The sequence below is a fragment of the Erithacus rubecula genome (assembly GCF_903797595.1).
Source record: "Erithacus rubecula genome assembly, chromosome: 3".
Taxonomy (NCBI): domain Eukaryota; kingdom Metazoa; phylum Chordata; class Aves; order Passeriformes; family Muscicapidae; genus Erithacus; species Erithacus rubecula.
The window spans coordinates 104022786-104050707 of record NC_136689.1 but is presented as its reverse complement, the minus strand read 5'-3'; the positions used below and the strand labels follow the sequence as shown (position 1 = coordinate 104050707).

The window sequence follows — 27922 nt, the reverse complement described above, 5'->3', positions numbered from 1 at the left end:
TGTGTAACAGCAAACAAAACCTTCCAGCAAAGCTCTCCATCTCCGGGCGGCGGGGAGGGAGCGCGATGTCAGGGGGCACACGGGGGGATCACTGTGTCCGGGGGTGTCCCTGGGCTCCTCCCCACCCGCCGGGACCCGAAATTTGGCGAGGAAACTTTGCGAGCAGGCGCCGCTGCGCAGCGCGTCCCGGGAGCGGCGGGAGGCGAGGGGCACCCACCTGGGGCGAGCTTGGGCGGGATCTGCTTGCCCCGCACCCCCCGGCAGCAGCCGGGGCTCCCGGAGGGGCGGCTCGGCCGTCCCGGACCGGCCCTGCGGACGAGGGCCAGCCCCGGCTCCCGGCGTGTCCCTGCCGAGGGATCCAGCCCCGGGGGGCGCGGCGCGTCCCCACAAACTGGGGACATCGCGGAGCCCCCGCCGCCGCTCCGCGCACCCAGCAACTTTTCTGCCGACTCCCTGCAGCCGCACGCCCCCTCTGCCTTCGTCACACGCCGGGAATCGGGAATTCGTGGCACGTCTCCAAAATAAAAAAAAAAACGGGCTGGTGTTTTGCCTGTGCGTTTTGTAGCAGTGGAGTGAATGACTGGGGCAGGCTGCGAGTCCTGCTGGCGTGCTGATAGCGCCTCGGCTCACTGCACCCATAAACAGGACCGTGTCCTTTCAGCAGTTCAAAAAGCGGCTTTGACACAGTCCTTCTGCTAATGTTCCTTATCCTGAGAGTGGGAAGAAGTCCCACTTATAATCCTGTTGGGAGACTGAGAGCCATCAAGTTGCTCGTGAGCAGTGTTTTTGTTCAACTTCCCAAAATCCAGGCGACTTCCGTGGGACTGCTCGCTGCCTCCCCGGAGTGCTTCAGACAGGTAAGAGCTACCCCTGCCAAACTTGCCTTTTTCTGCCGAGGTCTCTCAGTCCTTTCTGGGACATGTTACTAAGAATAACAATGATTTTTCCTTTTTGAAGCGAGGTGTCCAGCAGCTGTAGGATGGAACCCTTGAAACTGAATATCTGGTGAACTGGTGAAGTTCCAGACCTGATGCTTGCAGTATCTTCTCTGCTCTCTGAAAGTAACCAAAACTTTCCGTGATGCTCATGTGTCATCCTGCACACTCATAGGTAGGACAACTTGGAATTTATCTATTCTTAAAACAAGCATAACTTTTTTTGTTTGTTTGTTTAAAACTGCAGCTTTAAACTAATCTACAAGTGTAGGCAAGTTGCTATGTGCATTAAGCTGATATGGTCTAAAGTTTAGTAGGATTTGTGGCTGAGGAACAGAACCAGGTAAGTGGTGTGCATGTTCCCAGAAGCAGTGATTCTTGTTTATGCCATTGTTTCACTAAATTGATTTTTTTTCATTTGGAAATATATCAATAGGATAATGAGGAACTAGTGATCTTAATATAATAAAATGGCAAAATCATATGCAAACCATACTTTCTTTGCAATGTTATTAATTTTTTTTAATATTTTGTAAGCTATAAAGTGCACTTAAAATGTAATTGCTATAACAGCATTGTAGTCTGCTATATAACCAGGGAGAGTGAAGTTGAAAAATGTTAAATATGTACAAGTTGACTGGGTGGGAATTACTTTGGTGATGTTGGTATTTGGAATTTCCTGACTGCTGTTAAAATTTAAATTTTTAATCTCTATTTTCTAAAGGGGCTTTATTGTTTCATAATTGGCAGTGGGTGAGTGAAGAATGCTCACTTTAATAAAAACAGGTCCCTCCTTTGAAGTGAAATTCCTATATGTTTCATAAAAAAAATATTTCATTATTTGTGTCCCAGAATTCTCTTAACTTGATTTGCAGTGTTGGTAGGTAGTAATCTTCTATTATTGCTAGTAATAAAAGTTGTGCAGGCCAGATGGTGTCTTCAGTTATACTTTTATACAGACTTCTTATAAGCAGCTCTTCAGGTGAAGAAGTTGCTGAGGTATCAGCAGGACTGATGTAACAGTGGGCCTGTATGCTGTCTGTATACACCTAGTAAATTCCCACAGACAGGAAAAGCTCCATTATGTGAATTTTGGTTTGGATTTTGTTGATTGTTTGGTATTTTTCCTGGGGGATGTTTGGTGAGGGGTTGGCTGGTTCAGTTTTTCTGATTTTTACAGACTTTCTCAGCACCACTGTTTGGCTATCTTGATCTGCTTACTCACTTAATTCAAATTTCTGTAAGGCCTTTGACTTCACCCAGCCATAACACTCAGTATAACTTGCTGGAGACAGAAAATGGCAAATACTGTATTTCTATTTCTAGCAACCTTTGCAACACACCAGGATGAAAAGCAGTGCTGCCTGATGTGAGGAACTGTGCAAGCATTGTTAAGAGCTGGAGCTCTGCCTCGTGCTAGTCGTTGTGAAGGCAGAAAGTTGAGATGTGGACAGTGGAAAGGTGATCCTGGAGGATCATCTGCGTGTGAAGTAGGACATGAGCTAACAGATGAGAAGTGAGGGAGGAGGGGGAGCGTTGAAGTGAGAAGATATCCTTGCCTCCTTCTACTGACTGAGCTGAAAGTAGTCTGGGACACTGTCCAGCAGAACATTCCTCACTGCAAAATTTTCTTGCCATAATAACTCCAGTGGAGGTATCAGGAAATGCAGCACTTCTTGAGGTAAGGAAGGAGGGAAGAAAATGAAACAAAAAAACAAAAAACCCTACTCAAATCTGTGCGGTTGCAATAGCTTTATTTTTCTCATTTTGTTTTCATTAATTCAGTAGTGTCTAAGGAGATACTGAATGGTAGGAATCTGTGTTATCCCACAGTAATATGAATGCTTTGACCATTATAAAGATTGTCTGGGTTTTTTCATCTGTATTCTGCTGGTTAACCCTGCATCTTGATATTCTTTATTTCCAGGTGAAGGAAAAAATGCTGGAATTTATGGTGGCAAGCAAATCTAAAGTTAGCCATACATACTTTCCAGATGCTGTTGGTTTTGTGTGGTCTAGAACAGGAAAGAGCCAGAAATGGTACCTGAGTACTGAGGTGCCTCTATTCAGCTGCAGGTATATTTGACTGCAAAGAGGAAAAGTTGAATAATATCATGAAAGGAGGAATCATGCCAAAAGCAGGAGGTGCACCCTTCCCCATTTTTGGGAGGCTGTGTTATTTCAATTGCTTGTGTTTGCCCTGTACAGGAATGTACCTATTTGAATCCAAAACATAATGGGGAAAATGCAAAGCTTTTATATCAATAGAATGAGGATTCTTGAAACTCTTAATATTTGACAAATGTTAAACAATTTGGACTCAGAAGTGAATGACTATAAACCTGTAAAATTTCTAAATTTTTGCTGTGTTTGTCATCTAAGAAACATAGTGCTATTGTCTGCCAGGTTTACTGCTTCTCCAGGATGGATAAGGATATGTAGTAGTCTCTCTCCAGTACCCAAAAGAATTTGAAATTTTAGAGTGCATGACTTGAGTTCAAGCAGGTGGGACATTGGGGTCCAGATATCCCAAAGAGAAGGGGGTGGCATTGGACAGAAGCAAGAGTCTAGTTCAGCATAGGTAGAAGCACAGAGCAGTTTTCCAGGCTACATTAGTTTCCTCATAGCAAGAACCACCCAGCATGATGATCAAGGTACCACTCAGGGGAACCATGTCACCCAGAACGGGAGGAAAAAAAAAAGATTCACAGCTTAAGCTGGGGTGCTGAACCTCTGTCTGGATTTGGCTGATCTCTTTTGAAAATACTTGGGTTGAAAGTAACTGCTTCTTGGCCTTTCACAGCCGCGAGAAAGCATTTATCTTGATTAAAGAATATTTGCAGGTATTTTCTCTTGCCCAGGATGCCTGAGAGTGTAATCCATGACCATTGCTTTTTAATACAAAAGGAGCAAATTTGTCAGTGTTGTGCAGTCATTTTTCATGTTCTACTAGAAGATTCACAGACACAGATTTTTTTAAATGTCACTATAATTTTTTCATATGTGGGTTACAAATCACTGTGTTAAATAAATTAAACTACTCATTCAAGCTGAAAAGCCTTTAAAATCTTATAAGGTAGCAGAATAGTTGGGTTTGATGTATTTAGATTCCAACCTAAGCTAAAACCAGTAGTCTTAATTTAAAGTAATGTTACCCTTGTTTAAAACTAATCTTAAAACTTAGCCAACACATAAATGAAGCAGACAGTTTCATATAAATTAAATTTAAATAAATTAAACTAATTGCAAGCAGCATGTAAACTCTTGATACAAAGATAATTATAGCAACTGTGATGGTGGAGTGAATCTGCCTTAGGGTGTGTTTGCTAGATGAAAAAAAGAAAAATGAAAAACACCTTGAACTGTTGTTTCCCTTTACAAACTTCTTTCCACTCAAAACCAAAACTAACCTTGTAGAAAAACATCTGTTTTCTTACTAACAGATTAAATTGCTTAAAAGTGCTCCATATTTTACTGTGCATTTACATCATCACCTTTCAAGGCTTGTAGATGGTGCAGCATGCAACCATGGTGGTGTTTGGGCAAGACCAGCTCTGCATCCTTTGCTGTCATGGGTCATTGATGCAAGTGATACCAGCTACTGCTAAAGGAAAAACCCCTGGCACTGTTCCTTGGGTAAATCTTTTGTGGGCTGTAATTTTATTAAATTTGGTCAGAAAGCTCTCATGTGTTGGCAAGAGCTGGGCAGACAGGGAGGATGAGAGCAAGAGGGTGGAGAGAGCAGCAGTGCCAGCATACAAATGTCAGAAATGTCCATGGAGATGTGGTGTGAGATACTTTTCTTTCAGCATCATCCATGCGGCCTGAGAAAGCTTTCCTTGCCCACTCAAGGACACTGTTTTTCAGGAAGAAGGGCTGAATATATGGGAGCTTTGTGTAATCAGGCATGGAAGAAAGTAACAACATCAAGAAACTTGGCTTATTTGGAAGCACACACTGTCATTGGGTGTGTGGATTCCTTACCTTTTATAATGAGAGAAACTTGTGAATACAAACAGCAAAAAACTGAGTCCTGCTCTCTGTTACTAATTTAAGTAATTTATTTCAAACATATATCCAGACCCTCATATCTTAGTTATTCATTGAGGGTTTTTTTTTCTTCCTAATCCATGCTGTCAATGTCCTGTTACATGAACAACACAGCTTTTGTTTGTGGGAAAACAGAAGAGGTTTGTATTCATAGATTCTATGACTGGTGGTTCTTGAAGCATTGCTTAACTGAGAAGCTTCTGTCTCATCAGCAGAGTGGCTTCTGAAGACATGCAAACAGTGCACTTGCTGCAGCACTGAAGTTAGGTGCAAAGAGCACTTTATGAAAGGAGGTGAAATGAGGCTCCACAACCCACACATACACAAAAAGCATTTCACAGCATTCCCCAAACATTTTCTTTGTTTTTGCCCAACCTTCATTTCTTCCTTCCAACCCTGTGCATCATCACAATAGCTGCAAACAGGTACTTGTATATAACATATAGGAAATTCCCTCTCTGTAGAATCAAGGCAGAAAAAGCAAAGTTAAGAAAAAAACCTCCATCACCTTCCTTTCATGTGCCTGGTTCAAACCAGTTGCCTCATGACCCTTACAAAAAAAACTTCAGGCAGAACATTTACATTCTGTTAATATCTAGCTATCTCTCTTCTACAGAACAATTACACATCAAATGATTAATATTTAAACCATAGCTTACATTCTCTGCAGGCAAGTTTGTGCTTAAGAGAAGTGTATAGTTTAATGGCACAAAATTGGAAAAACATCTGAAAAGTCCTGAATAGTTTTGATTTCTTGAAACCTTTTGCGTCTTTCTAACATAGTTTGTTCATTCAACAGCTGTTTTTAATGGGAGTTCCTGCTAAGCTTTATGTCTACTGTATTTTTAGAAACGCAGCAATTATAGATGTAACAGTGTTATTAAAAAACACAAACTTGCGGAACATGAAATACTTGTATGATTCAGGATAAGTGTTATGCATTTTCTTTAAGAGTATTTAACAGATTTATCTTTCAAATATCTTCCAGTCAGCTATATTCCTTTAAAAACTTGAGGTTTTCCTAGCATTCTGTCATATTCATTGGCAACAGTGTCCATTATGTTGAATTTTAAGGCATTTTCTTTTGCTGTGCAGGCCAGTTTCAACAACTGCTCTTCAGCTTCTAATAATGCACTTTGAAAAGTGTGCACATTCTCATTCAGATTAAGGAGTTGTCCTCTAGTGATCCACAGTGTCTTCATGTTCTGATGTTGTAAAATGAATTTTACGGCCCCTTTGTGACAGATGCAGGATATCAGGTAAATTACTTCCTCTGGGCTCACTGCTGTTCAATAGAACAATCTTTTTGATAAGTTTTTACAGTTGAGCTCGTTTTCATTAAACTTAGTAGCAAGAATTGAGTTCCTGACAAGTCCCTCTCCATATTGCAAAACACAGCTGAATAAAAAGATGAGCCATTAATTAATTTTCTGCTCTGTTACTGAGACCATCTTATGCTGACTTTTCCTAATCATGCAAAACTCAACTTGGATTTGTATTTGAGGTCGAGCATCATTGTGTGACTCTTCAATGCACGGCTGAACTGGCACCAAGGCTCTGAGAGCAGAGTGGTGTGGGGTGAGCCATGCTTGAGGGCACATGATTATGCAGTCCAGAATCAGAGGGGCTGGGTTGCCCATCACAGGGGCTGGCAGCCTCTTGGGGTGTGACCCAGCCCCTGGGAGGCTCCAGCTGCCTGCTGTAGCTTCCCAGCTGAGGTGGTTGGTGGCACACTGGGGCTTTGGTGTGACACCCAGTGACCTCGTGTGGGTCATTACCTTCCTCTTATGCCAGCAGGTGATGTTGGCTCTTCTGGAGGTGGAATGGTCTTTTCAGCCACTTTGAGAAACACACCTGCTTGGAGTTCATCTGGGAGTTGAAAGAACATCAAGATTGTGAGCAGAAATATAAGCACTGAAAGCAATAGCTTGTGAGAGTTCCAGCTTGTATATAGTATCAGTCTCTGGTGAAGAACAAAAGTGTAACACGAGATCAACCTCCCTCTCTTGTTATTTCAGGTTGGTGTCTCTGGGGAAGGTACCAAAGATGATGCAGGCATGCTGAAGACTTCAGAAAAGTGAGCAATGAGTCCTTTTGAAAGCTGAAGAGAAGCCCCCTTGTAGGGCCATGAACCTAAGACAAGTCTTCGTGTCTGTACTGCTGTTTGGAGTAGCTGGTCTACTCCTCTTCATGTATCTGCAAGCTTGGATTGAAGAACAACATACAGGTACATAGGTTTTTCTCTCTCATTTTTAATTTTTTTAACTTAGTTGCATCTATTATTTTAAGATGACCATAAAACCTATTGAGGACAGTTGGGGTGGAGTCCCTCCCCCATTCTTTGGAAGTAAAATGAAAATAGACTTGTTTTAATTGCTACACTTCATTAAGAAATTTCTTCAGTCACATGAAAAGATGCCCCCAGCTACCTAATCGTATTGTATCAGCTTCCTTTGCAAAAGCAAGTGTTGCAAAAGCATTCTGCATGTCTAATTTAGAAATTATTCTCTATGATGACTTGTTGTGAGTTTTGTACATTACATTTTATGTGGTAAAGCAATTTCTGGAGAATAAGTGCAGTGTTTTATAGACAAAAGTGGTCTTCTAAGCAGCAGTGCTCATGGAATCATCCTTTCCCTTTCTTTTTTGTTGTTGTTTGAGACTGGGCTTACAAGACTTCATATATAGCATCAGAATCATATAGCAACTTCAGGTAAATCTGTGTTAACATTGGCTCAGGATTACTCTTCTGAGTTGTATTTCTGTTGTTTCCCATTTATGATGGTTTGGGTTGGTCTAGTTTATCTTATGTACAAAACTAAACCAGGTGATTTACCTTAACCCCTACTGGAAGCTCAGTTCATGGGACCAGTCTAGAGCAAATCTGAAGTAATCTTACACAAAATGTATGATAAGGGGTGGATGTCAGTGAGGTTCTCCACAGTTTTGCTCTGCAGGTCCACTACTGTTATGTCACCTTATTGAGGGCATATCCTTGATTTAACTTTTATACTTGTATTGGGGTTAGGCTTTTGTTTTCAAGGTTTGGTCTTGGTTGGCATTTTTTGGGGTTTTTTTTTGGATTTTTTTGGTTTATATGCTTGGGGTTTTTTGTCAATGTTTCTTTGTTTGTTTCTAACTTGTTAAGTCTTGACTTTTTGATCCTCTGGTCTCTCTCACTCAGCTTTCATTTCCTCTGTAAAACTTTTATTTTATAGTATGTTGATACCATTGTGAAGAAATACATCTGTAAAACCACATTAGTCTCTGGCTTTATTGATCTGTGCTGTTATTCCATATGAGCTGCAAGGCTTCAGTGTGCTTTAGAGAGCAGTGTTGAGGGGGAAGTATATTGCACCATTTCTGCAATTGTTTGACAATGATCTTGAGGGTTTTTTTTTAAGTGCAGTGATCACAGCATTAATTTTGGCTTGTTAATTTTTCTGGGTTGTCCCAAAGTGTTCACAAAACTGTTGTTAGAGGTAATACAGGCTCCCTTTGGAAAGGTTCCCTTGTAATCAGTTGTTGACAGGGGTGCTGGCAGAAGCTGAGCATGCAGCAGAGGGGGGTCTTCCTTGTAAATCTCTCCTGTTGTCAGGAATGTTAAGGGCAGATACACTTGCTTTCAAGGTAGTTCAGGAATGTAGATGATGACTGTAGATTATTGATTTATTTACTTGCTGACATTCTTCACATTCCTTGCATCTTTTCTTGTGCTGTAATTAACCTTTCTTTCCTTGCAGTGCTCCTTGTTGCTTTTTCTCACTGCAGTTGTTTGGGGTTTTTTTTACTCCTTTCTTTTATATGTATCTCTCTACCATTAAAAAGAAACAGGAAAAATAAAATAAAGGTTGAATTAGGACAGACTCTGTATTTTTGGCCAACCAGATGCTTTCTTTGGGGTTTTCTTTGATATATTGCTATAATCTTTTTCAGGAGAGAGGCTTCTCCTCACACACATAAGTCATTTCCATGTGGAAACATTTCTCTAATAAAATGGAAGCTATCAGAGAATAACAGAATGGTTAGTGAGCTTAAAGTGTGACTGCAGTTTCGAGTGTCCTTTTATCTCACTGGACTGCTGTGACAGCACTTCATCAAGATCCAAAAAAAAGAATTTTGGCATTCTCTACAGTAGCAGTAGAGAATGTATATGGTCATGCACATTGGCAAGAGCATGGCAAAAACTCATTCTTTGGTGTCTGCTCTTGCTTCTTCCAATTTAACATTTAGAGAGCCATTCTTTTTTATTTCAAACACCTGTATCTCCCCTAAAAATCTTCTGTGGCTCAATTCTCTAATGGTTCCCTCCTGTATGCTGCTTTAGAGTTGATATGAAATAGAACATATTTGCATATTCACAATATATACGAGTTTAGTTATGGGCATTTTGCAAATTTTTTTTCCCTCTTCTTCTCTGTTTTTCATAATGCCATGTGCTGTGCACTGTGGCTTTTTTGGGGAATGAGCTGTATCTGGAGAATCCTAAACTGACAAGTATCTTTGCAAGGATTTTATGTGTTCCTTTAATCCTCTCACTAGCTGCACAGCTGTAAGACAGCTAGTTTTAATCTGCAAGTGGCTGAGCATGTGAGGTGAAGTTCTGTTAGGAAATGGGAAGTGTGCCTCGTGCTTTCCAATTGCCGTGCTATGAGCCTGTAGAGATAAGTGTTTGTTGTAGCAGAACTATTTTTAGCTCAAGACCTACAGCATCCATGTCTGCATTTGGTTGCTGAAGGAATGGAAAGTTGGATGTGTTTGAGTTTAGGAAAGTATCTGTTTTGCACCTGTGAAATGCTTCTCCTTACTACCCCATTCTTCTGAATATCTGGAGCCTTTATAAATCACAATCTCTGGAAAAGTCAGTGGATTTTGCTCTTTGTGGTTTGTAATGTTCATACTTATTTCTCAGGCTCTCTAGTGTGAATTATTTCCAACCAGATGTAGATTTCTGGGGGGAAACTGGAAATGGTAGTTTTCAATTTCCGTTTTAATGTTTGCCCTACTGTTTTAAAGTTGGACTGTTTTCTTTCACACTTGCCATTCTTATTGCCACTTTTTCTAGCTATTCTAGAATTCTAGCTAGTCTAGCTATTCTATAATTTTTCACACTAGATCCAGTGCCAGTTTTATTCATGGTTTGCTTTCTCTCTTTTGGGGTCTCTTATTTCTACTTCCTGTTCAGATCACTGAGATCTCAAGTGTGATTTTATTCCCTTCTTTGTCCTATTTTGCTCTAGACTGATCTTATGCAAGCATGTTGTACTCTGATTTATTTTTACAAACTTCCCTCATTACTCAAATGTATCCAGCCCAGGAACACCTCTAATTTTTCATCCTGTCCATCTACTCCAGATGCCACCAGCAGGCTCAGCAGCTGGATGCATCTCTCATCACAGTCATGTCTTCTGCTCCCTCCCACTGTGCTTGGACTCTTCAGAATATTTCTAGTCGTGTTTATCATCCCTATACCTTAAAAAAGAGAAAATCTTTCATTCGAAGATGTCTAAGAAGCAGCTGCTAGCTACATGGTGATCCTCTCTGATGGCTTTTCAGAGACACTAGCAGACTGAGAGAACAGGGGAGTTTCATGGTTTGGCTCTGGGCATGGAGTGTATAAAGACAGGATGATATATCTTTACTTCTGTTGGGTAGCTTCAGCTCATCTCAGTAGAGTAATTGGGAACAGACTTGTCAATAGTCAGTGTGAGCATCAATACCTACAGACTACATCTGGATGAAAATTTAATTCACAATATTGATAATGTGGTATAAATGAAGCACTTCATGTTCTCCATGTATAAATATATTCATTGTATATAAATTCACATACATGAATGAAGCTTGATGTAAATTCAGCTTGATCTCACAGCTTTACTTGACAGTTCTCTATAGGATCTTGCATTAGCAAGCATCAAATATTGTGGCACTGATTAAGAAGCAATCACTATTTTTTACACACTTAGAAATTTCCAGTGCTGTTGATATTATTCAGGTGAAGCAAACCACTGGGTCTTTCAAGGCTGATGTTGAGCTCTGTGCCATGCAATCACCTGAATTGGGGGAGTTGTGGGGTACAAAGGACACTTGAAATTTAATCTTTAGAATAGTGTAGTCTTACCACCAATTAAAGGGTGCACTGCCCTCCCATTGATTTCTGGTTCCCTAGAGTGAAAAACTCTGCATCTGCTCTTTCCCAGCAGTTTTGTATCTCACCTTAAAGATGCAGAGATTTTTCTGTTTGCTTCACTTTGCAGAGTATCAGTTCTGTAGCATCATCTGTAGTTCATGTGCTTTCCTTCCATTTTGTGCATCTACCTCCTGAGGAGTTTCACAGACTTCATACCCATTCCTCAGGCCACAGGTCCTCCTTTCGTAAAGAAACAAAATAAAAATTCAGATAAAAATCACATTTTTAAAAAAGATGTAAATTTCATGAGTTTTCATGCAATTCTTTGCATGAGCTTTCAAAATTTAGTCTGCTATTGCTGTAGCCATCCAGGTTGTATCCATTATACATAATCCTTGGCATAAACAGGTGGGCTTTTTCCCCCACCTAGCCAGATTTGGTAATCCATGGGGGTCTTTTGGGTCCTTTAGTAATCTGGTGAGATATTTTGAGATCATGGAATGCCTTTCTTCCTTATCTTGGCACTCTTAAGTAGCAATTGAATATGTGTGCACACATGATAATATTTACTCTTTGTTATTTTTATGGGTTGATTTTTATTTAAACTTTGTCTAAGTTAAGAAACATTGTGACTTAAAGAACCATGCATATGTGATGAATTGCAAAGGCAACTGTTTCATGGAAGTCATAGTTTTTCTAGACAATCATCAGGAAATGCATTAAAGTAATATGTTTGTAGAAAACAGGCTTGTAGATAAAGATGAAGAGAACACTGTTCAATCATGGATATTAATTATGAATAATTTAATTCTTCTAGTAAAATTGAAGTACTTCTGCTGTCGAAGTCCTGGGTAGTTTATGGGAGTCTTCCTAAGTCTGCTGGAGAACATCACTGATATGGCAAACAAATCTTCAGGTTTACAGTGCCCAGTGATTAGTGACTCTAATGAGTCTGGGTCTACTTAGGTTTCACCCTTCTGGTTGGAATATGCTGTGTTTTGTGTGTGAAATGAATCTGTTTCTTTCTGTCTCTTTGTTGTTTTGAGTTTGGTTTTTTTTTTTAATCTGTCCCATTATTGGACTGAAGAACAAAAGAAAGAAGATTCAATAGGATCAGTAAATGCTGCTTGGTGAGCAATAACACAAGTATTGAAATCCCAGAAATGCTACAAGATTTTATTAGTAGAATTTCTCCATATAACATAGAATGGGTTTCCTTTCCCCTCACTCAGCTTTCAGTAGATGAAAGTTGTAGGGAAAGAACAATTGCCTTTGCAGGAAAAAAGCTGTTAAGAAACAGGTGGAAATTGGTATTTTCTTAAACCATAATGGTCTAAAGACACAAGTAAAAGTTGAATATAAGAGAAGATGTTTTTCTGTGCTGATTGTAGAGTCTCACCCTGTCATCCACAGTTGCAAACCCCAGAAGCTTTTAGGAAAAAAATGTTAAAATTTCATATTTTATAACACTTAAGGCTATATTTTTCTGTTTCTGAGGATATTTCTTCCAGGTCTGGCTGTTTGGCAGCCATTTAATTAATTTTTTAATTCAACCATTTTCATCTTGCATTTAATTCATTTTACTTTTATCATTCCTATAGCATTTCATTCATTTTGCTTCTATCATTCTGGTGGTATAAAACAAACTAAGTAGGAGGAGGTTTTGGGGCTCCTCTTAACCAAATATTCAATTTCGTGTTTGAGCAGAAGCTGATGACATTTTATGTATTATTGTTGTATAAGCTTTAAACAACCTACACAAGCATGTTCATACCTAGATCACAGAGATCTGCTTCTAGAAAGGTGTAGCACATACCTTAATTATATATACTAAGGACACCTGAATGTAATCTTTCCTGCCTTTTTCAAACAGAACTTTCAGAAGAGGATTCTGTAATTTTCTTGTATCTATGGACATGCAAATGAATTAAATTCAAAATTTGAATTATAGGTATCCCTGGAGGGCTTTTTGGCTTGATATTGAAACACTTATGATTTAGGGTATCCTCCTTCCTGGAAAGGCTGAGTAACAGTAACACTGTTTTCAAAATGCTCTTTTGAATTGGATACAAAACATGTAATGGGTGCCCTTCATGCTCTTTTCCAGTTAGTCTGACCCTCAGAGCAGAATATCTGGCTGGTGTTCAGAAATGTGATTTTACAGAGTCCTTAGCAGTCATTCTTTCTATTGAGTAGCTATGCTTTTTCTTTTTTTAACACGATATATGAATTTTGTTTAGTTTTCCAACTTCTGTTAAATTTCCTGACAGATGTGCTGCCATTGAGTGAAGTGGTTAATTTTCATGTAATGTCCACCACTGTTGCTTTCAACAACATTTGGTTCATGGCATTTCTTCAGTTCCAAAAAATCTTTTCTTCAAAAGCTTGTCATTCAGGCAGTACAGCCCTGCAGTCTTGTCTTTTTGGGCATGGATTTTGTGATGCAGCACCATTTAAGACAAACTTACAGTCTTACAGAGCAAGAAGGGTGGAGAGGTATTTTTCACCTGGCAAGTCATCATTTAGATGTAACAGCAGAAAAAAATTAAATTCACAGAATAATTTAGGTTGGAAAAGACCTGTAAGATCATCAAGTTCTACCTTTGACTAATAACCACATTGTCAGCTATACCATAGCATTAAGTGCCATGTCCAGTCTTTCTTGAACACCTCCAAGATGATGACTTCACCACCTCCCTGGGCAGTCACTTCCAATTCTAAAATACCCATTTGTCCTGGTTTGGAGGACAGGTGTCTGCTAAGAAAAAAAAAAAAAAAAGCAGGAGCCTCTCTTTGAAATAGACAATGTAAACCCCCTCTCTCCAAATTATTATTATTTTGAAATTAAGGGGGCTTTCAGGAAAAGATATGGTAATAGGAATAACAGTTTTTTACTAGGAAAATTAAAATAGAAATACAGTATTACAAAGAACAATCCCAACCCTGACAGAGTCAGAATACAGCCTGACACCCTGTCAGTCAGGGTGTTGGCAGCAGTCCCATTCAATGGTGGCTGCAGTCCCCCTGCAGTGGCAGGTGTGGTTCAGCTGAAGCAGTGCTCCTGTAGAAGGTCCAGTTTTCCTCTGAAGGTCCAGAGATGATGTGGAAAAGATCCAGTTTTCCTCTGGGATCCAATGGAAAAAGATTTGGTGTTCCAAATCTCAGTTTTTATCTAGGTAGGAAAGGCTTGGTTCCTCCCCCTGGCTGGAGCATCTCCCAATGGGATGATGTAATTTTATCAGTCATACGGTGGGACTGAATGGGCCAGCAGCAGGTGATATCTTCCTGGAGGGAGGATGGGTTGTGGAAAAGATAAAGATGACTGCCACACCTGGTTTCAACAGATGGGGATAGAATACATACTTTTGGTCACATGCTGTATTGCAACCTAAGACATCCTTCCATGAAGAAATTCCTCCTGATGTCCAGCCTGAATGCCCCTGGTACAGCTTGTGGCCATGTCCTCTAATTTTGCCACTGGTTTCCTGTGGGAAGAGATCCATCCCCATCTGCTATACCCTCCTTTCAGGTGGTTGTAGAGAATGATAAGATCTCCCCTGAGCCTCCTTTTCTCCAGAATAAACAAACCAGCTCCCTCAGCTGTTCCTCATACGGTTTACTATCTAGGAATGATGATGAAAAGATTAATGTTTTTCTTTTCCTGGCTTGTTTCATTTTCCTTACGTGCACTGCACATTTTTAGAAGAGCAAGTGGTTGCTGCTGGAGTATATTTAAGGCTGCTTACCTCTGTGTTTGATGTTGAACTGCTTTGATATGTCACTTGGTTACAAACAGTCCTGTTAAAACATGTGATGTGGTCTCTGCAACATATATATATTTGTTTAAAGTATCCCCTTTATTTTTCTTCTTTTTTTGTGGGAGCAGATACTCCTGGTAGGAAAAATATTTTAGATGGAAACCTATCTTCTAACCACAGCCAACTACTGGGAAACATGAAGATGAAATTATATTGAAGAATTTTTTTTTTTTTTATCCACACTCTAGAACCTTTGTTTCTATCTTTTCTATTTTACTAGTTTGATCTTACTATAAACAGGTTATTGCTATTAATTTGGGATATTTCTGGATCATCTTGCAATGTGTGAAACATGCATTTAAAGATCAGGAGGCTGAGAGATTTCAAGTAATGGGAGCCATTTTAGCATACAAGGGGTTAATGTCTGACAGATGATTTAGCTAGAAAAATGAAATTTGTGTCAAGGAGCAAAAGGTTCAAGGAAGAAAAGTCCCTTTAATGTCCTCTCCTGTTATTTGTTTTTTAATGTGAAATAACCTGGTTTTATTTTTGTGGATTTTTTTATTTGTAAAGGTAATCATTATTCACGGCAGCAGGAATATTGGCTGGGCTTTCAAGTTTGGGTCCCTGCTTCTTCAGACAAGTGTCTCACTTTTTAAATTTTATTTTTTTAATTTGTATTAATAGCGTATTCAAAGAAGAAGAATGTTTCTACATTCTACAGTCTTCCTGCGCAAGGCATTTCCTATCTGTCAGTTTGAAACTGGGAAGATGCATGACACATCAGCATACAGTGTTTTTCTTTGCAGCCCCTTCAACCTTGAGCCTTGTGGCTATATGTGTGGGAGTGAATGTTACTGTCTTCAGCCACAAAGAAGAGAGAGCTACTGGGTTCTATCAAATGCTACGTTTAAACAACAAAATCTAAAATAAACAAAGAAGCAAGTTCCTTCCAAAACTCCCATATTTGCTCATTTCTCTTGAAAGCCATGGTCAATAATCAGATCAGCTTAAAGCTTCTGCTTTTTGTAAAACAGTAAATATTCGTTACTCAAGAAAACTGAAAAATATGCTGTATTTTAAGCATTGCTCTGGTTATAGATAAACTGTTCCCAGGCATGTATGAGCTTCACTTCATGTAAAGTGATGGGGAATAGAATATCACACACATCCATTGGCTTTGGATTTGGTTTGGTTTGATCTTGATTTAGTGAAGATGTGCAGCAGCAGCATCCTGTGCTGCCTGCAAAGCCATACTTGGCAGAGAGTGCAACCTAGAAAATATTATTGCCTACAGTGGTACTTTAGGAATTCTCACTCCCCCAGTCTCACTCCTATCACCAAAAATGATTGTTTCCTTGTCACTTGAGAGCCTCCCCATGGTAACAACATCCAAGACTATCACTGACCTCTATTAAACCTGTGTGAAACCTGTGTACTAGAAGTACAATTTGTCCTTCATAGCTTTGTTGTTTCAAATTATTTGTTTATATTGACCATTCGGCTTTCTATCACACAATCCTGCCAGGAATTCACAGCACATAGTTCTAGCAAAATCAGGCTGAGTAGGCACAGATTTTGTCTCTTGGCACCATCTACAAGAGGAAATTACATGAGTTATCAAAATATTTGGGGAATGATAGACATATTTCTTCTTTTTTTTTTTTTTTTTTCCCTGGAGAATTATAGTAGTAATTTTCATGTTTACAGTTCCATAATATTCTAATTAAAAACAAACAAAAAAGCCTTGGTCACTGTTAGACTTTTCCAAATGAACAGTGATTCCATTTTGTTTGGTTGAGTTTTTTGGTTGGTTGGTTGGTTGAGGGTTTTTTTGTTGTTCACTGGTGCTGGACAGAAGGTCCTGGAATGGCAGGGGTGGGATACAGTGTTGAGTCAATGGCTGCAAGGAGTTCAGTTCCCATGGACAAAAACTCCTATGAGCCAAGCAGACAATGAAGGGGGAAGGAGGGGAGGAGCTCTTAAGAAAGTCATTGGCTTTGAAAAATTGACTTTGTTAAGTAACAGTGATAGCAAGGCAAAACTTGTCTCTTAGCAAAGAAATTAATTGTCCCAGAACATAACAGATGATGGCATAATAGCCACAAATTTTGACATGCACATCAGAGAATGTCTTCTGTATGTCATAGACACAGGGTAACATCCAGGAAAGTAACTGAAAATCAGCAGTGTAAAGTTAAAAATAATCAGAACCAATATTAAATTTCACTGTGGGTACATGCCAGGTGTTTTATATTTAATATAGTTGGAATGGAGCAGCTCATTTCAGTACTAATTATAATCCAACAATAGAAGAACTTGCCCAGCTTTGTGTACATGTGTGAGGACATAGATGGAGAAAAGTTTGCAATACTTTCTGTGACAGATGTGTTATAACCTAGGCCTAATACAAGCATGCATTTAGGATCAGCTCAAGTGAACTTGGGGTTGTTTAGAGTCATTCTGTTAGGCCCTGGTATTGCCTCTCAGTAAATTATATGCAAGAGAAATGAGGGTTTGGAGGTGTTTGGTTTTGATTATGGTCAGCTAGGGAGATGTGCTGCATGAGTTCTGCTAGCTCCAGCTGGAAACATTCCATTGCATTAAACAGGGAAATATCAGTGCCTGATGCTTTGCCATTCATCCATAAATAGCTCTGTTAAGAAAAGAAAATATGTCTAAAAGGAAATAAGTATAGAAAACACTGTTTGCAAAGACAGTTTTGATTATACTTTTTACTCTTGCTTAAATTTTTAAAAATAGGAGTTTCTTCATGGGAAGAGTGGAAAACAGTTGTTTCAGCATTGTTGCCATACTCCCATAATGTTTGTGCTGTTCAGAGGTATTATGTCATGAGAACTTACTTTGACTTTGGCCTTATAACAGCGAAGAGAAGAAAAAGCTTTAGTTAGCAAAAGCTTAATAGAACTGGGTAAATCGAATTTCACTTTCTGGTCCACTCATCTGTGTGAAATCATTTTTTTCATTCCTGGAAGAACACTTAGTGACCAAACAATGCAGTGGAATCTTTTGCAATAATGCTATTGCATTAAAAAAAAGTATACTATGGTGTATTTCACACTGCACTTTTTGAATGAATTCTGGCTATACAAATTAGAAAAAAAACCATAGATGCATCAATTTTATTTTGTTTTTCTTTGTTTTCCTTTGTTTTTCTTTGTTTCTGGCTTTTTCATGCTCTCATTAAAGAGTCATTAATGCACAATATGCCTTGTCCACTACTGAGAACAAACAGGTACAATCTGCTAACACAGGTCATGGTATTTGAATTGTGTGTAAAATGCAGCCTGTTACTTTAAACATTATGCATATAATTCATTAAATGTCATTGCTTTAAGATGATTCCATATTTGCAGTCAAGAAATATGGAGCACATTCTTGAAAGCACTTCTGTTCTTGATTTTAGGCCAAAGAGTCAAGACTTTTCATGAACTTCATTTATTGATTTAAAAACTATTTGGAAACACTCAAGCCAAGTAGCTCTACAGGACAGTTGTTAATAGACATGAAAGATTTTTTTTCCCCTAGAAACTGAAATTTCAGTGGGAATATAAGATTCTCAAGTTCTCTAACCTTTCCTGCCTATCAACAGTCCTCAAAGAGGTCATCAAATATGTAAAATATTGGCACTGATGAAAAACCAAATCTGTCATGTTCTGTGATGGAGGGAAAGAAGCAGCTCAGGCAGGCTGGTGGAGGGATGAGAATTTACTTGGATGTGTTTTTATCTTTTTTCCATGGTAGCTGCTGAATTATTAATGCAATATAAAGCCCATTTGATATGAATATACTCCTAATCACTAAAGAAATTACTTGTAAGATCAGAATCATTAAAGTGAGAGTTGGCTGACTGCCCCCCAATTAAATTATACCAATGAAGCAACAAACCTTAAAAAAAATTACACTTTTTTTCCCCCAAATAATTATTTGATGAGTTTTCTTCTTCCTCTGTGCAATTTTATGTTGAGAATTTGCCATTGCAGTCTGGTGGCAGGTAGAAGACAATGAAGAACATCTAAAAAAAAAACCCTGGCTTTGCTCCTAGATTTCAAAATACTTTCATAGAATGGGGCCAGCACAAAGTATATGTGAAATATAACAAACAATATGGACTTTGGAGAATTTTTTTTTTAATTTGCTTTATATTTACAGATGGCAAAATTAATTTCACCCTACTTCTTTTCTGTTACAATCTTTCCACTTCAGTGTGCCTATTTTGAAGATGAACAAGTGGAGGAGACTGAGCTTACCTAGGCTGAGGTAGTTGCAGTGAGGTATAAATACTTCATGATTTATTTAACCTTTGAGCAGAAATTTATTTCTAGTAGAATTAATCTGCAAATAGCTGAGGTGTGCTACCACTTAAGTTATGATTGATCATGCAATATAACAAAACTCTATTGGCATCAGGTTTAGGACTGATGTACTTATAAATACAAGGCAGATAAAGCTGCCAGATGCTGTGACTGACAGGTGGGTTCAAGGTATTCTTGGCAAAAAGACTCAGCCTTGACTCTCCAGTTAATAAAATGTGCATATTGGACAACTTGTATTAATATTCTATAAATAAAATACAGTTGAATGACAGTTGGGAAGCAGTTTAAGCACAGTCTAGTCTGTGATGACCAACACAAATTAATAACTGACTTTCTGGAAAGTTAGAAGTTAATCTTGGTATTTTAAATGAGCTTATCCATGTGGATTAGTATCCACTTAAGGCAATCATATTAATTTCTTGGGAGAGGTTACATGTTTATTTACAAAACTTTCCTGTCCTTTCAGTTTTCCTTTGGGGCTGAGTACCAGGTATTTCACCTGGGTCAGAGGGCTGCCAGAATGTCTAACTCTACAGCTGGTAGAACAACATCTTCTTAGTTTTGTCTCTCCATAAGGGCCAAAGACCACAGAAAGGATCAAAACCATTTATTCATTCTGTTCAATGTGTTTCTTGTAGCTGACACATTCACTAACAAATGTGTTCCTCATTATTCTATGAGTTAAACCATAGAAAAACAAGAACAATTTAAAAAATGGCAGAGAAAAGAAAATGGTTTATGGGTCCTTGATGATAGAAAAGGAGGGTAGGCCATAGATTTTTAATTCTAACTTCTGATATGATTTCTGTTACAAGAAATGTGCTAAACTTACTTTATATTATTACATATTTGTTGTAAATGTTTTTGTTCTTCATGGTTGCATTTTGCTTTTCTCAGACTACTGCTTGGCAGCTCCTATCACTAAAATCTTTCTGTCCTTCAATTATGTTGTTTCTCACATATCAATCATTAAACTCTCTATCATAAAATTGTTCTCTGGTGACACCATCTAAAGAAGGCTGTCATCACACAATCAGCCATTCATTATGACTATCCTGGCCACAACTCTGGTTTGGCCTTGAAAAACTTCTGACATTTCAAGTTTTTCGAGAACTCTGGTTCCCAGTGATATTTCTTTTCTTTCCCTCTAAATTTATGGAAGCAGCTAATGTGGCTGCAGTTTGTAAAAGTTTTTAATGGATAGGTTTGTAGGAATAGTTTCTCATTTTATGGTGCAATTTAAAAGTATCTTCCTCATGTTAAGATAACCATTTGCCCAAACAGTCTGTGCTTCAGAGAATCAGTAGAATTAATGAAAACTTTTTGTGCGTGTGAGGAGCACTGAAGATTGACCAATTGAAGTACCCAAGTCTCTGTTCCTGCTTTTTTTTCTAAATATTCTTTTGCTTTGGGTTTTGATGTTTTCCTCTGATGTGATATTGCACTTACACAACAGTGTTTGTGGCATAGAGGTAATGTTTCAGGTAGTTCTATTGCTACAGACAGTCACAATTTGTTTTTCAATAAATAGCCATAAAACTGAGCAAATAATTATGTTTGCATTCGATGCAATGCCAAATACTGTATTATCAAAAATGTTGACTTGAAACTGTACCTATGTAGGAGTGCTTTCCAATTACTAATAAAACAAAATATTTGTGGTGGGGGAGTGAGGCTTAATCTTATGTCCAAACATCCAAAGTAACAGTAAAAATTTGCATGTGGAGGCCTTGTAATGGTGTCATGCTGTGAGCTGGGAAATGAGGAATGGTGGAGAGGAGGTAGACCCTGAAGAGGAGCTAAATAATTTTGGTGGTGTGACATTCAACAAGTTAGTCCAAGAAAAATGCCCAAATAATACTGCTCTGAGTATTTTTTTCTGAATAGGAAGACAGTGTAATCGAGTGGATCATAAATACATTTTTGAATGAGAAATGTTTGTAAGATCTAATGTCTTAATCTTAGACTGCCATGAATACCAGTGAGGGGAGGTATTCAGACAGATAAAGACCTGAAAACTTTAGGTTTCCAAGAGAAATGCTTCTTGAGCCAAGCAAATATGGTAGCAAGAGGATCACTCTGTGTCATGTAGGAACATATCAGGTCACTTCTGCCTTCAGGTAGCTCAAGCAGAGCCTTAGGAATCCAGTTTTCTGTGACAGAGAAAAAGAAGTAATAAATCAGGTCAGGTTCAAAGGTCTCTCCAGCTTCATATATTGTCTCTGCAGACAGTGCTTAGAGTAGACTGTAAACTAGAGAAATTTATAATAATAATTCAGAGAATTTTCTTTGCCTTTTGTGTTTTATAATTTAGAGGCCTAGATTGGAGGTGTTTTCAGTAGCCCTGAATTATTCCTTCTTCCATCCATTTGTACAGTGTTGTCTTAACTGATGCCTTTCCTCTGAGATTCCTCTGATGAGAAATCCACCTTGAATACTGGATACTACTGGAAGCATTTTTCCCATCATGCTCTTTAATTCCATGGAAATATTCTCCAGACTGTGTTATCATTGGATCACTAAAAATTAAAAAAATTTCCACCTTCTGTCCCTGTAAGATCATAAAATCAAAAAGTGACTAATGGATGGCTCAGCAGAACATCCTGGCTACATTTTTACATTTTTGGTACTTTTTCTGTGCATCTCTTTATCAAAAACTAATCAGAAATTATTGATTGTATCACTTCAGCTTTGTACCTATGAAAGTGTTGATAGTGAATTGGAGAATACTGTTATTCAATAATTGTTTTTTGTAAGAGGGAGGGAGATGTCTGTTAACTGCAGTCATGACTGTTCTGGGATTGACTTTGTACATGTATAAATAAACTGTCTTTCAAGAAGAGAAATTTTGATCAGAGCAGATCAGAGAACCAATAAATGCTTGAGGGGAGAGTGGTTTAGGTATTAAGGACTTTCTTCATAAAATTAGTAACAAAAAAAGTCACTTCTCTGCCAGTCAGTTCAGTAACATGACTGAAATTATTAGTTTTTTATTAGATGTATATTTTCTCCATACATTTGACAAAACATGCATCTCTTAGTGCCTAAGATTGAGAGGAAGATAAATAAGTGAGGATTTCTGCTTTTTTTGTGTAAAGCATCAAGTGTTCCAAATGCCACATTTACTTAATGTTACTTGTACAGTGATTAGAAATGGAGCTGACAGCCTGAGTTGGGCAAAACCTTTGCTGGGTAAGGATAGCAAATAGAATTGTGTGATAGCTTGGGGTTCTTATCACTAGCTAGAATGAAATTTTAGCGTATCAATCAGCTGCAACACCTTTGGGAGCAGCATAACGATTAAGCAGTGTTTGTGAAGCCATTTCCATTGCCCTGTGGATTGCTTTGAGGAACTAACCTGCTGCCACTCTGTCTCAGAAGAGCTGTCTGTCATTAGCAGCTCTAGGTATGCCAGCTCACTTCTGCAGCTTAGGGAAACTGAGCAGCTGACAGCAGCTGAGGGTGTTCTACCCAGGAAACCGCTGCCTGAACTTCAGCAGACAAAAATTCAATTTTCTTGTCTTGGTCGACAATTAATGGGGAAAGTGGCTGCGCTGTCAAGTGCTCACTGTTGAATGATTTTTCTCAGTTGAGATGGGTGCATGAATGGAAAAATAACTTTACTAATTTCAAGCAATTTAGTTCTAATGACTTTTTAAAAGCCCCACAAGCTAGGTGGTCTAAAGAAAGGTTCTATGTAAGCACTAAATAGATGCAATTACCTACAGTTGCTTTCATTTTAAAAATCTCTTATTTTCCTGGCAAGAGTTTATAGTTGAAAAAAATGAAATATTAAACAGTAAAGACATTTTAAATAATTTGTTAAGGATATGGGTTTGGGGTTTTTTTTATCCTAGAAGAAAAATGATTAAATAGCTCAGAATGATTTTCAGTGGAAAGTATAACTTTATCAAAGTAGAAATTAAATACAATTTAAAAAATAAAGCTATTTCTTGTTTATTTCAAAGAAAAAATTAATCAAATTTGTTTTATTGAATATTGGACTTTACTTTTTAAGGAACATTTTGATTCAAAGAAGTATATGATATATAGCTTAACTACAGTGTCCTGTTATGAATGGATAAAAAAATAGAATGTTAGACTTTTCTTCAGAAGAGTAATTGAGGTTTTTGCTAGCTGTAACAAAGGCTCCTTTAACTCATTCTGATATATTGGAGATGCATTATAGATTACTGAGAAGGCAAATGATAATGTATCACTTAATTTATTTGACAAATGTACTTTCCTTAATTAGCTACAGTACTTCATAGGCTATTAGAAAATATTTTGCAGTCTGTCCTTTAAAGAATGATTTCACATAAAGAGCCCTTGCAACATCAACTGATTAAGTCTTGATTTGACATGAAACGTCCTCAGAATTTTGTGAACAAAGTCTGCCTGTGCAGTTTCTTGAAGCATGAGTTGGAGAGTTTGATGTAGAAATCAACTTTTCCCATCCTTTATTAAACCTGTGAGGGTTTTATTTTAATTCTACTTAGTTACATTTTCTGATAGAAATTGTACTGTCTTTTGTTGGAACTGTTAGATAGAGGTCACATTCCATATTAATTCAATTCCTGAAAGTTAGAAAAAGACAGCATTCTGTCCCAGATTGAGCAAACTCTAAAGCAGACCTAATCAAATATTTTAAATCTTTCCTTATAAAAGCAATATAAGTCTCCTCACTCTGTTATTCCTTTTATGCATTTGTTGTTTGGAGGAACCTTGTGTTTGTGACAAAATATATCCTCCTTCAAGAGTAAACTTTCTAGGAGGAAGAATTCATCAATAAGTCTTTTTTTGGTCACTATCCAGTTAGGAGGTGCAATAATGCAAATTTTGGGCTGCTGAATCTCTGCCAAAGAAATTCAGTGATTTTGTTTGTTTAAAAACACAAGTCTAGCTGCTGCCTAAACACATGGCAACTGTTTTGAGGGTGAGTTCTAGCCGGATGGTTTCCATCAAACATGCTGTCCGAGTGGGCACTATTCTGGAACAGTAAAGCTCACTGTTGAATATAAAACACTGTTTGAGAAGGTTCAGAGCATCATGCTTCTCTGTGTGCAGTGCAAAGGGAGAGGAGGAGAAAGTGACATATGCACTTGCTTCTCAGGGGTGCGGTGACAAGCAGTAGATGGGACTGCAGGTTTATGCACGCTTCACACTTTTTTGCCTGACAGTAAAAATGCCAGTATGAATTTGACTCCTCTCTTGCTTAACTTGCAAAATGTCAGTCAGTAGCTGCAGTGGTTTATGGAAATGAAGGTAATGTCAACTTACTTCAGTGTTATGCTTTTCATGCTTTAAGCAAATAAGATCACTTCCATAGCTCACTTTTAGTCTGAAAAGTTCGAGATATTTTGGATTTGAGCAATAACTCATTGTAACATGTTTCCCACGTGATAGTGGACATGACATGGGTGTTGCCAGCAAGATACTTTTGATGAATGCTTCTAGCCCTGGATTACAGAACTCCAAAGTAAGTGACTCAGGATGATAAAATAAATAGTTCTGTAGTGGATGGCACTCCTCTTCCTGCTCAGGTACGTGCTGTTAGTCCTACAGAGTTTTTTTCTGTTTGTTTCTCTTCTTTTTTTTTTTTTTTATGGAACTTTGCTGTGTTATTTTAGCCTCAAACATTAGTAAATTATGGTTATGGTGTCCTTTAAACCTTAATTTAATTGCAGAAGATCAAGATCTTCCATGTCTTGTTAAACCATGATGGTGATACATGAATACGGGAGAAGATTTGTGTTGGTCTAAGGGAATTTATGTAAGAATTTGTAAATTATGTATGGAGATTCGTCAAAGAAGATGTAAAAAATACTTCAATTCACAATTTGCATCTTAAGCCTAGGGATGTGAATCATGAAATATAGGGGGAAAAAAATGACAAGATGTGTAGAAAGGAGTTGAAAGAGAAATGCTGGGGTTGGTAGGCTGATCTTCCTGAGCAGTGTGGTTAGTGGAGAATGGTTATCTTCCTTTTTGTCCTGCAAGATAACTTCAGTTCTCAGTCTAAGATGGTGTAGTGTCAGTGGGGCTGTACTCACAGGCTGGTTTAGATTAAGGCTGGGGCAGAGAGCATATAATATTTGTTGTTTGGAGCATGGGCATGAACAGGAACACTTGTCTGGATGAAGCTAAAAATGAGTGGTGAGCAGGCAGGTGGAGATGTGTGACTGGTTTCTATAGGGCTTTCTCTTTCTTTCTTTCTTTCTTTCTTTCTTTCTTTCTTTCTTTCTTTCTTTCTTTCTTTCTTTCTTTCTTTCTTTCTTTCTTTCTTTCTTTCTTTCTTTCTTTCTTTCTTTCTTTTTCTTTCTTTCTTTCTTTCTTTCTTTCTTTCTCTCTCTCTCTCTCTCTCTTTCTTTCTTTCTTTCTTTCTCTTTCTCATTTTGTGTCTTTATAATTACAAATTCACTTTAAATATCCTTTTCCGACCATCTTCTGTGTAGCCATAGTAGATGACAGGCTTGAGAGAAAGTCTAGAAAGAGACTAGTTTCCACGGCCTAAAATTAGCCTTGAGAGTACCCCTTAGAGGTACTACAGTTTGTGTTCTTTATAAACTTCTTAAAGAGGGTGTGTGAAGGAAATCTAGCCAAGAATAGAAAGGGGTTTCATATTGCTAGGCTATATAAAACTGCAAAGGTTTGCCAGGTTCTTCTGTGCTTCTTGAGCTTAGTTAACCCTCTGTATGTTGTGTAGCTCTGTCCTGGTCTAACCCCAGACAGAAACCAAACCCCACACAATGTGTTCTACCCCACAGCAGGATGAGGGAGAGAATCAGAGGAGCAGAAGTAGGAAAACTTGAGGGTTGAGATAAAGACAATTTAATGGGGCAGAAAAGGAATAAAATAATAATACTGATGAAAGAAATAGAATATGCAGAACAAGTGATACACAGTGTGATTGCTCACCCCCCTGCTGACCTATGCCCAGATAGTTGCCATGCAGTGGCCCCCAGCCAGCTTTCCCTGGGTTTATGCACTGAGCATGGCACCATGTGGAATGGAATATCCCTTTGGCCCAGTGTCCTGGCTGTGTCTTCCACCACCTTCTGCCCTTGCAGCCTTCTTGCTGTCAGAGCATGAGAAGCTGAAAAGTCCATGCCTTAGTATAAACACTCCTTAGCAATAACTGAAAACAGCAGTGTTTTTACAACAGCTTTCTCATACTAAATCCAAAACACAGCACTGTACCAGTCTCTAGGAAGAGAGTTAACTCAATCCCAGCAGAAACCAAGTCAAGTTCTAGTTAATATTTTAAGATCCTTTTGAAAGACCAGTTCAGGTGATGATCAACAATGTGCAGATACTGTTCTGTGAATATAGAAGAAAAATAATGGAAAAAAGACCTGGCACATAAAATGCTGCAAGCAGAAGTGTTATATGCTGTGTTGCTCCCTCTTTCAGCCATTATACATTGAGTAATTTCTTTCTGTTTCATGGAGGTGGGTGGCCTTTCTTTTACATGTGATATGCTTACCTGGTAAACAGGAAATTCAGAGATTTGTGCCATCAAACTCTATTGCCTCCCTCTCCTGTGGGATGAGGAGTGATCTCTCATTCAAGGTCCTAGATATGGTGGAAAATAACAGGTTCTGAGTTTGCCAATGATTTCTTAAGAAAATAATGCAGAAAACCTGTGCCCTAGGTCCCTGTCTTCAAAGCAGAGGTGATGCTAGGTCCTGCTTTGAAGGCTCATTCCAGTATTAGAATCCTGTGCTAACAGAGACACAGAATTTCAGGTTCAATGGAAGCTTGCATAGTGTTTGGTGTGCATTGAGACCCTTCCTTACAAAGGCAAGAGAACATTCCTTACAGCAGGAAGCTCTCTTTATTCCATTTCTCCTTAGTAACTCTGAAAATCCATGTCATTATGAATTTAATCCTTAGATAGAATTTTGCCACTGCTCAAGATTTATGCTCTTGTTTCATGGCTTACAAAATTCTTTTAACCAATTCATTTGTATTATCAAAAGGTATTGTCTAGTCAGATAAATCATTTATTGTAAATGGCAAGGGTCACTGCATCCAGATTCAGAAGCTCAGTTTGCAAAGCAGACAGGAGGTGTATAAAATCTAAACTATAAAAATACTTTCCAATTTATCCTAGTTTAAGATCTATCTAACTCATCAGTCTGTCAGTATGAGTATTCAGTTTACTGCATTTAGAAGCAAAGTCTCTTCACTGTCTCAAATTTTCTGGGTCTGTGTGTTCTTTTATATATGTCTTAATAAAGTGAAATTTAAAAAAAAAAAAACACCCTCAACAAATATTGATTTAAAATATTAAGTAAAATTGAATAGGTAATTAAAATAATAAATTAAACATTGAACTAAAAAACTTACATCTAATGAATTCACAATTTATAATTTTTCAATAAATATTATGTCAATACCTGTAAGGCAGTTGTATATAACTTGAGTATTCACATATTTAGAGTCAAAAGAAGTGGGAAAATACAACATATAGTTCACTAACCATTTAAGCCAGAAATGTATACAAAGGATACAGTCTTGTATTTCAGCACCCATTCCCACCAAAGATCTGGTGGGAGATGTCTCAGTGATGTTTATGTTGAAGGGATTAATGCTGATCACTGTGGTCTAACCATGAGCTGTTTCATAACCTTGATATATTCTTCTTTACAATATCATCTGTGTTTTATGTTTGCTTCTCAGGTTTAATGTTAATATTTAAACATTTTG

The 27922-nt window shown here is 38.1% G+C and overlaps 1 protein-coding gene across 3 annotated transcripts in view; it reads left to right on the top strand.

The window, feature by feature from the left end:
- The first annotated feature begins 330 nt into the window (after positions 1 to 330).
- Positions 331 to 27922, top strand: part of CHST9 (carbohydrate sulfotransferase 9) — an 84634-nt gene continuing 57042 nt past the window's right edge. Inside the window, exons 1-3 of one of the 3 annotated variants that reach the window (XM_079300329.1) lie at positions 331 to 857; positions 958 to 1061; positions 7004 to 7212. In XM_079300329.1, coding sequence (XP_079156455.1) covers positions 7113 to 7212 — 100 coding nt within the window. In that variant the 5' untranslated portion in view covers positions 331 to 857; positions 958 to 1061; positions 7004 to 7112. Of the gene's footprint in view, positions 858 to 957; positions 1062 to 4452; positions 4572 to 6798; positions 6881 to 7003; positions 7213 to 27922 lie in introns of those variants that run through there. The other 2 variants (XM_079300327.1, XM_079300328.1) reach the window with 2 other exon arrangements.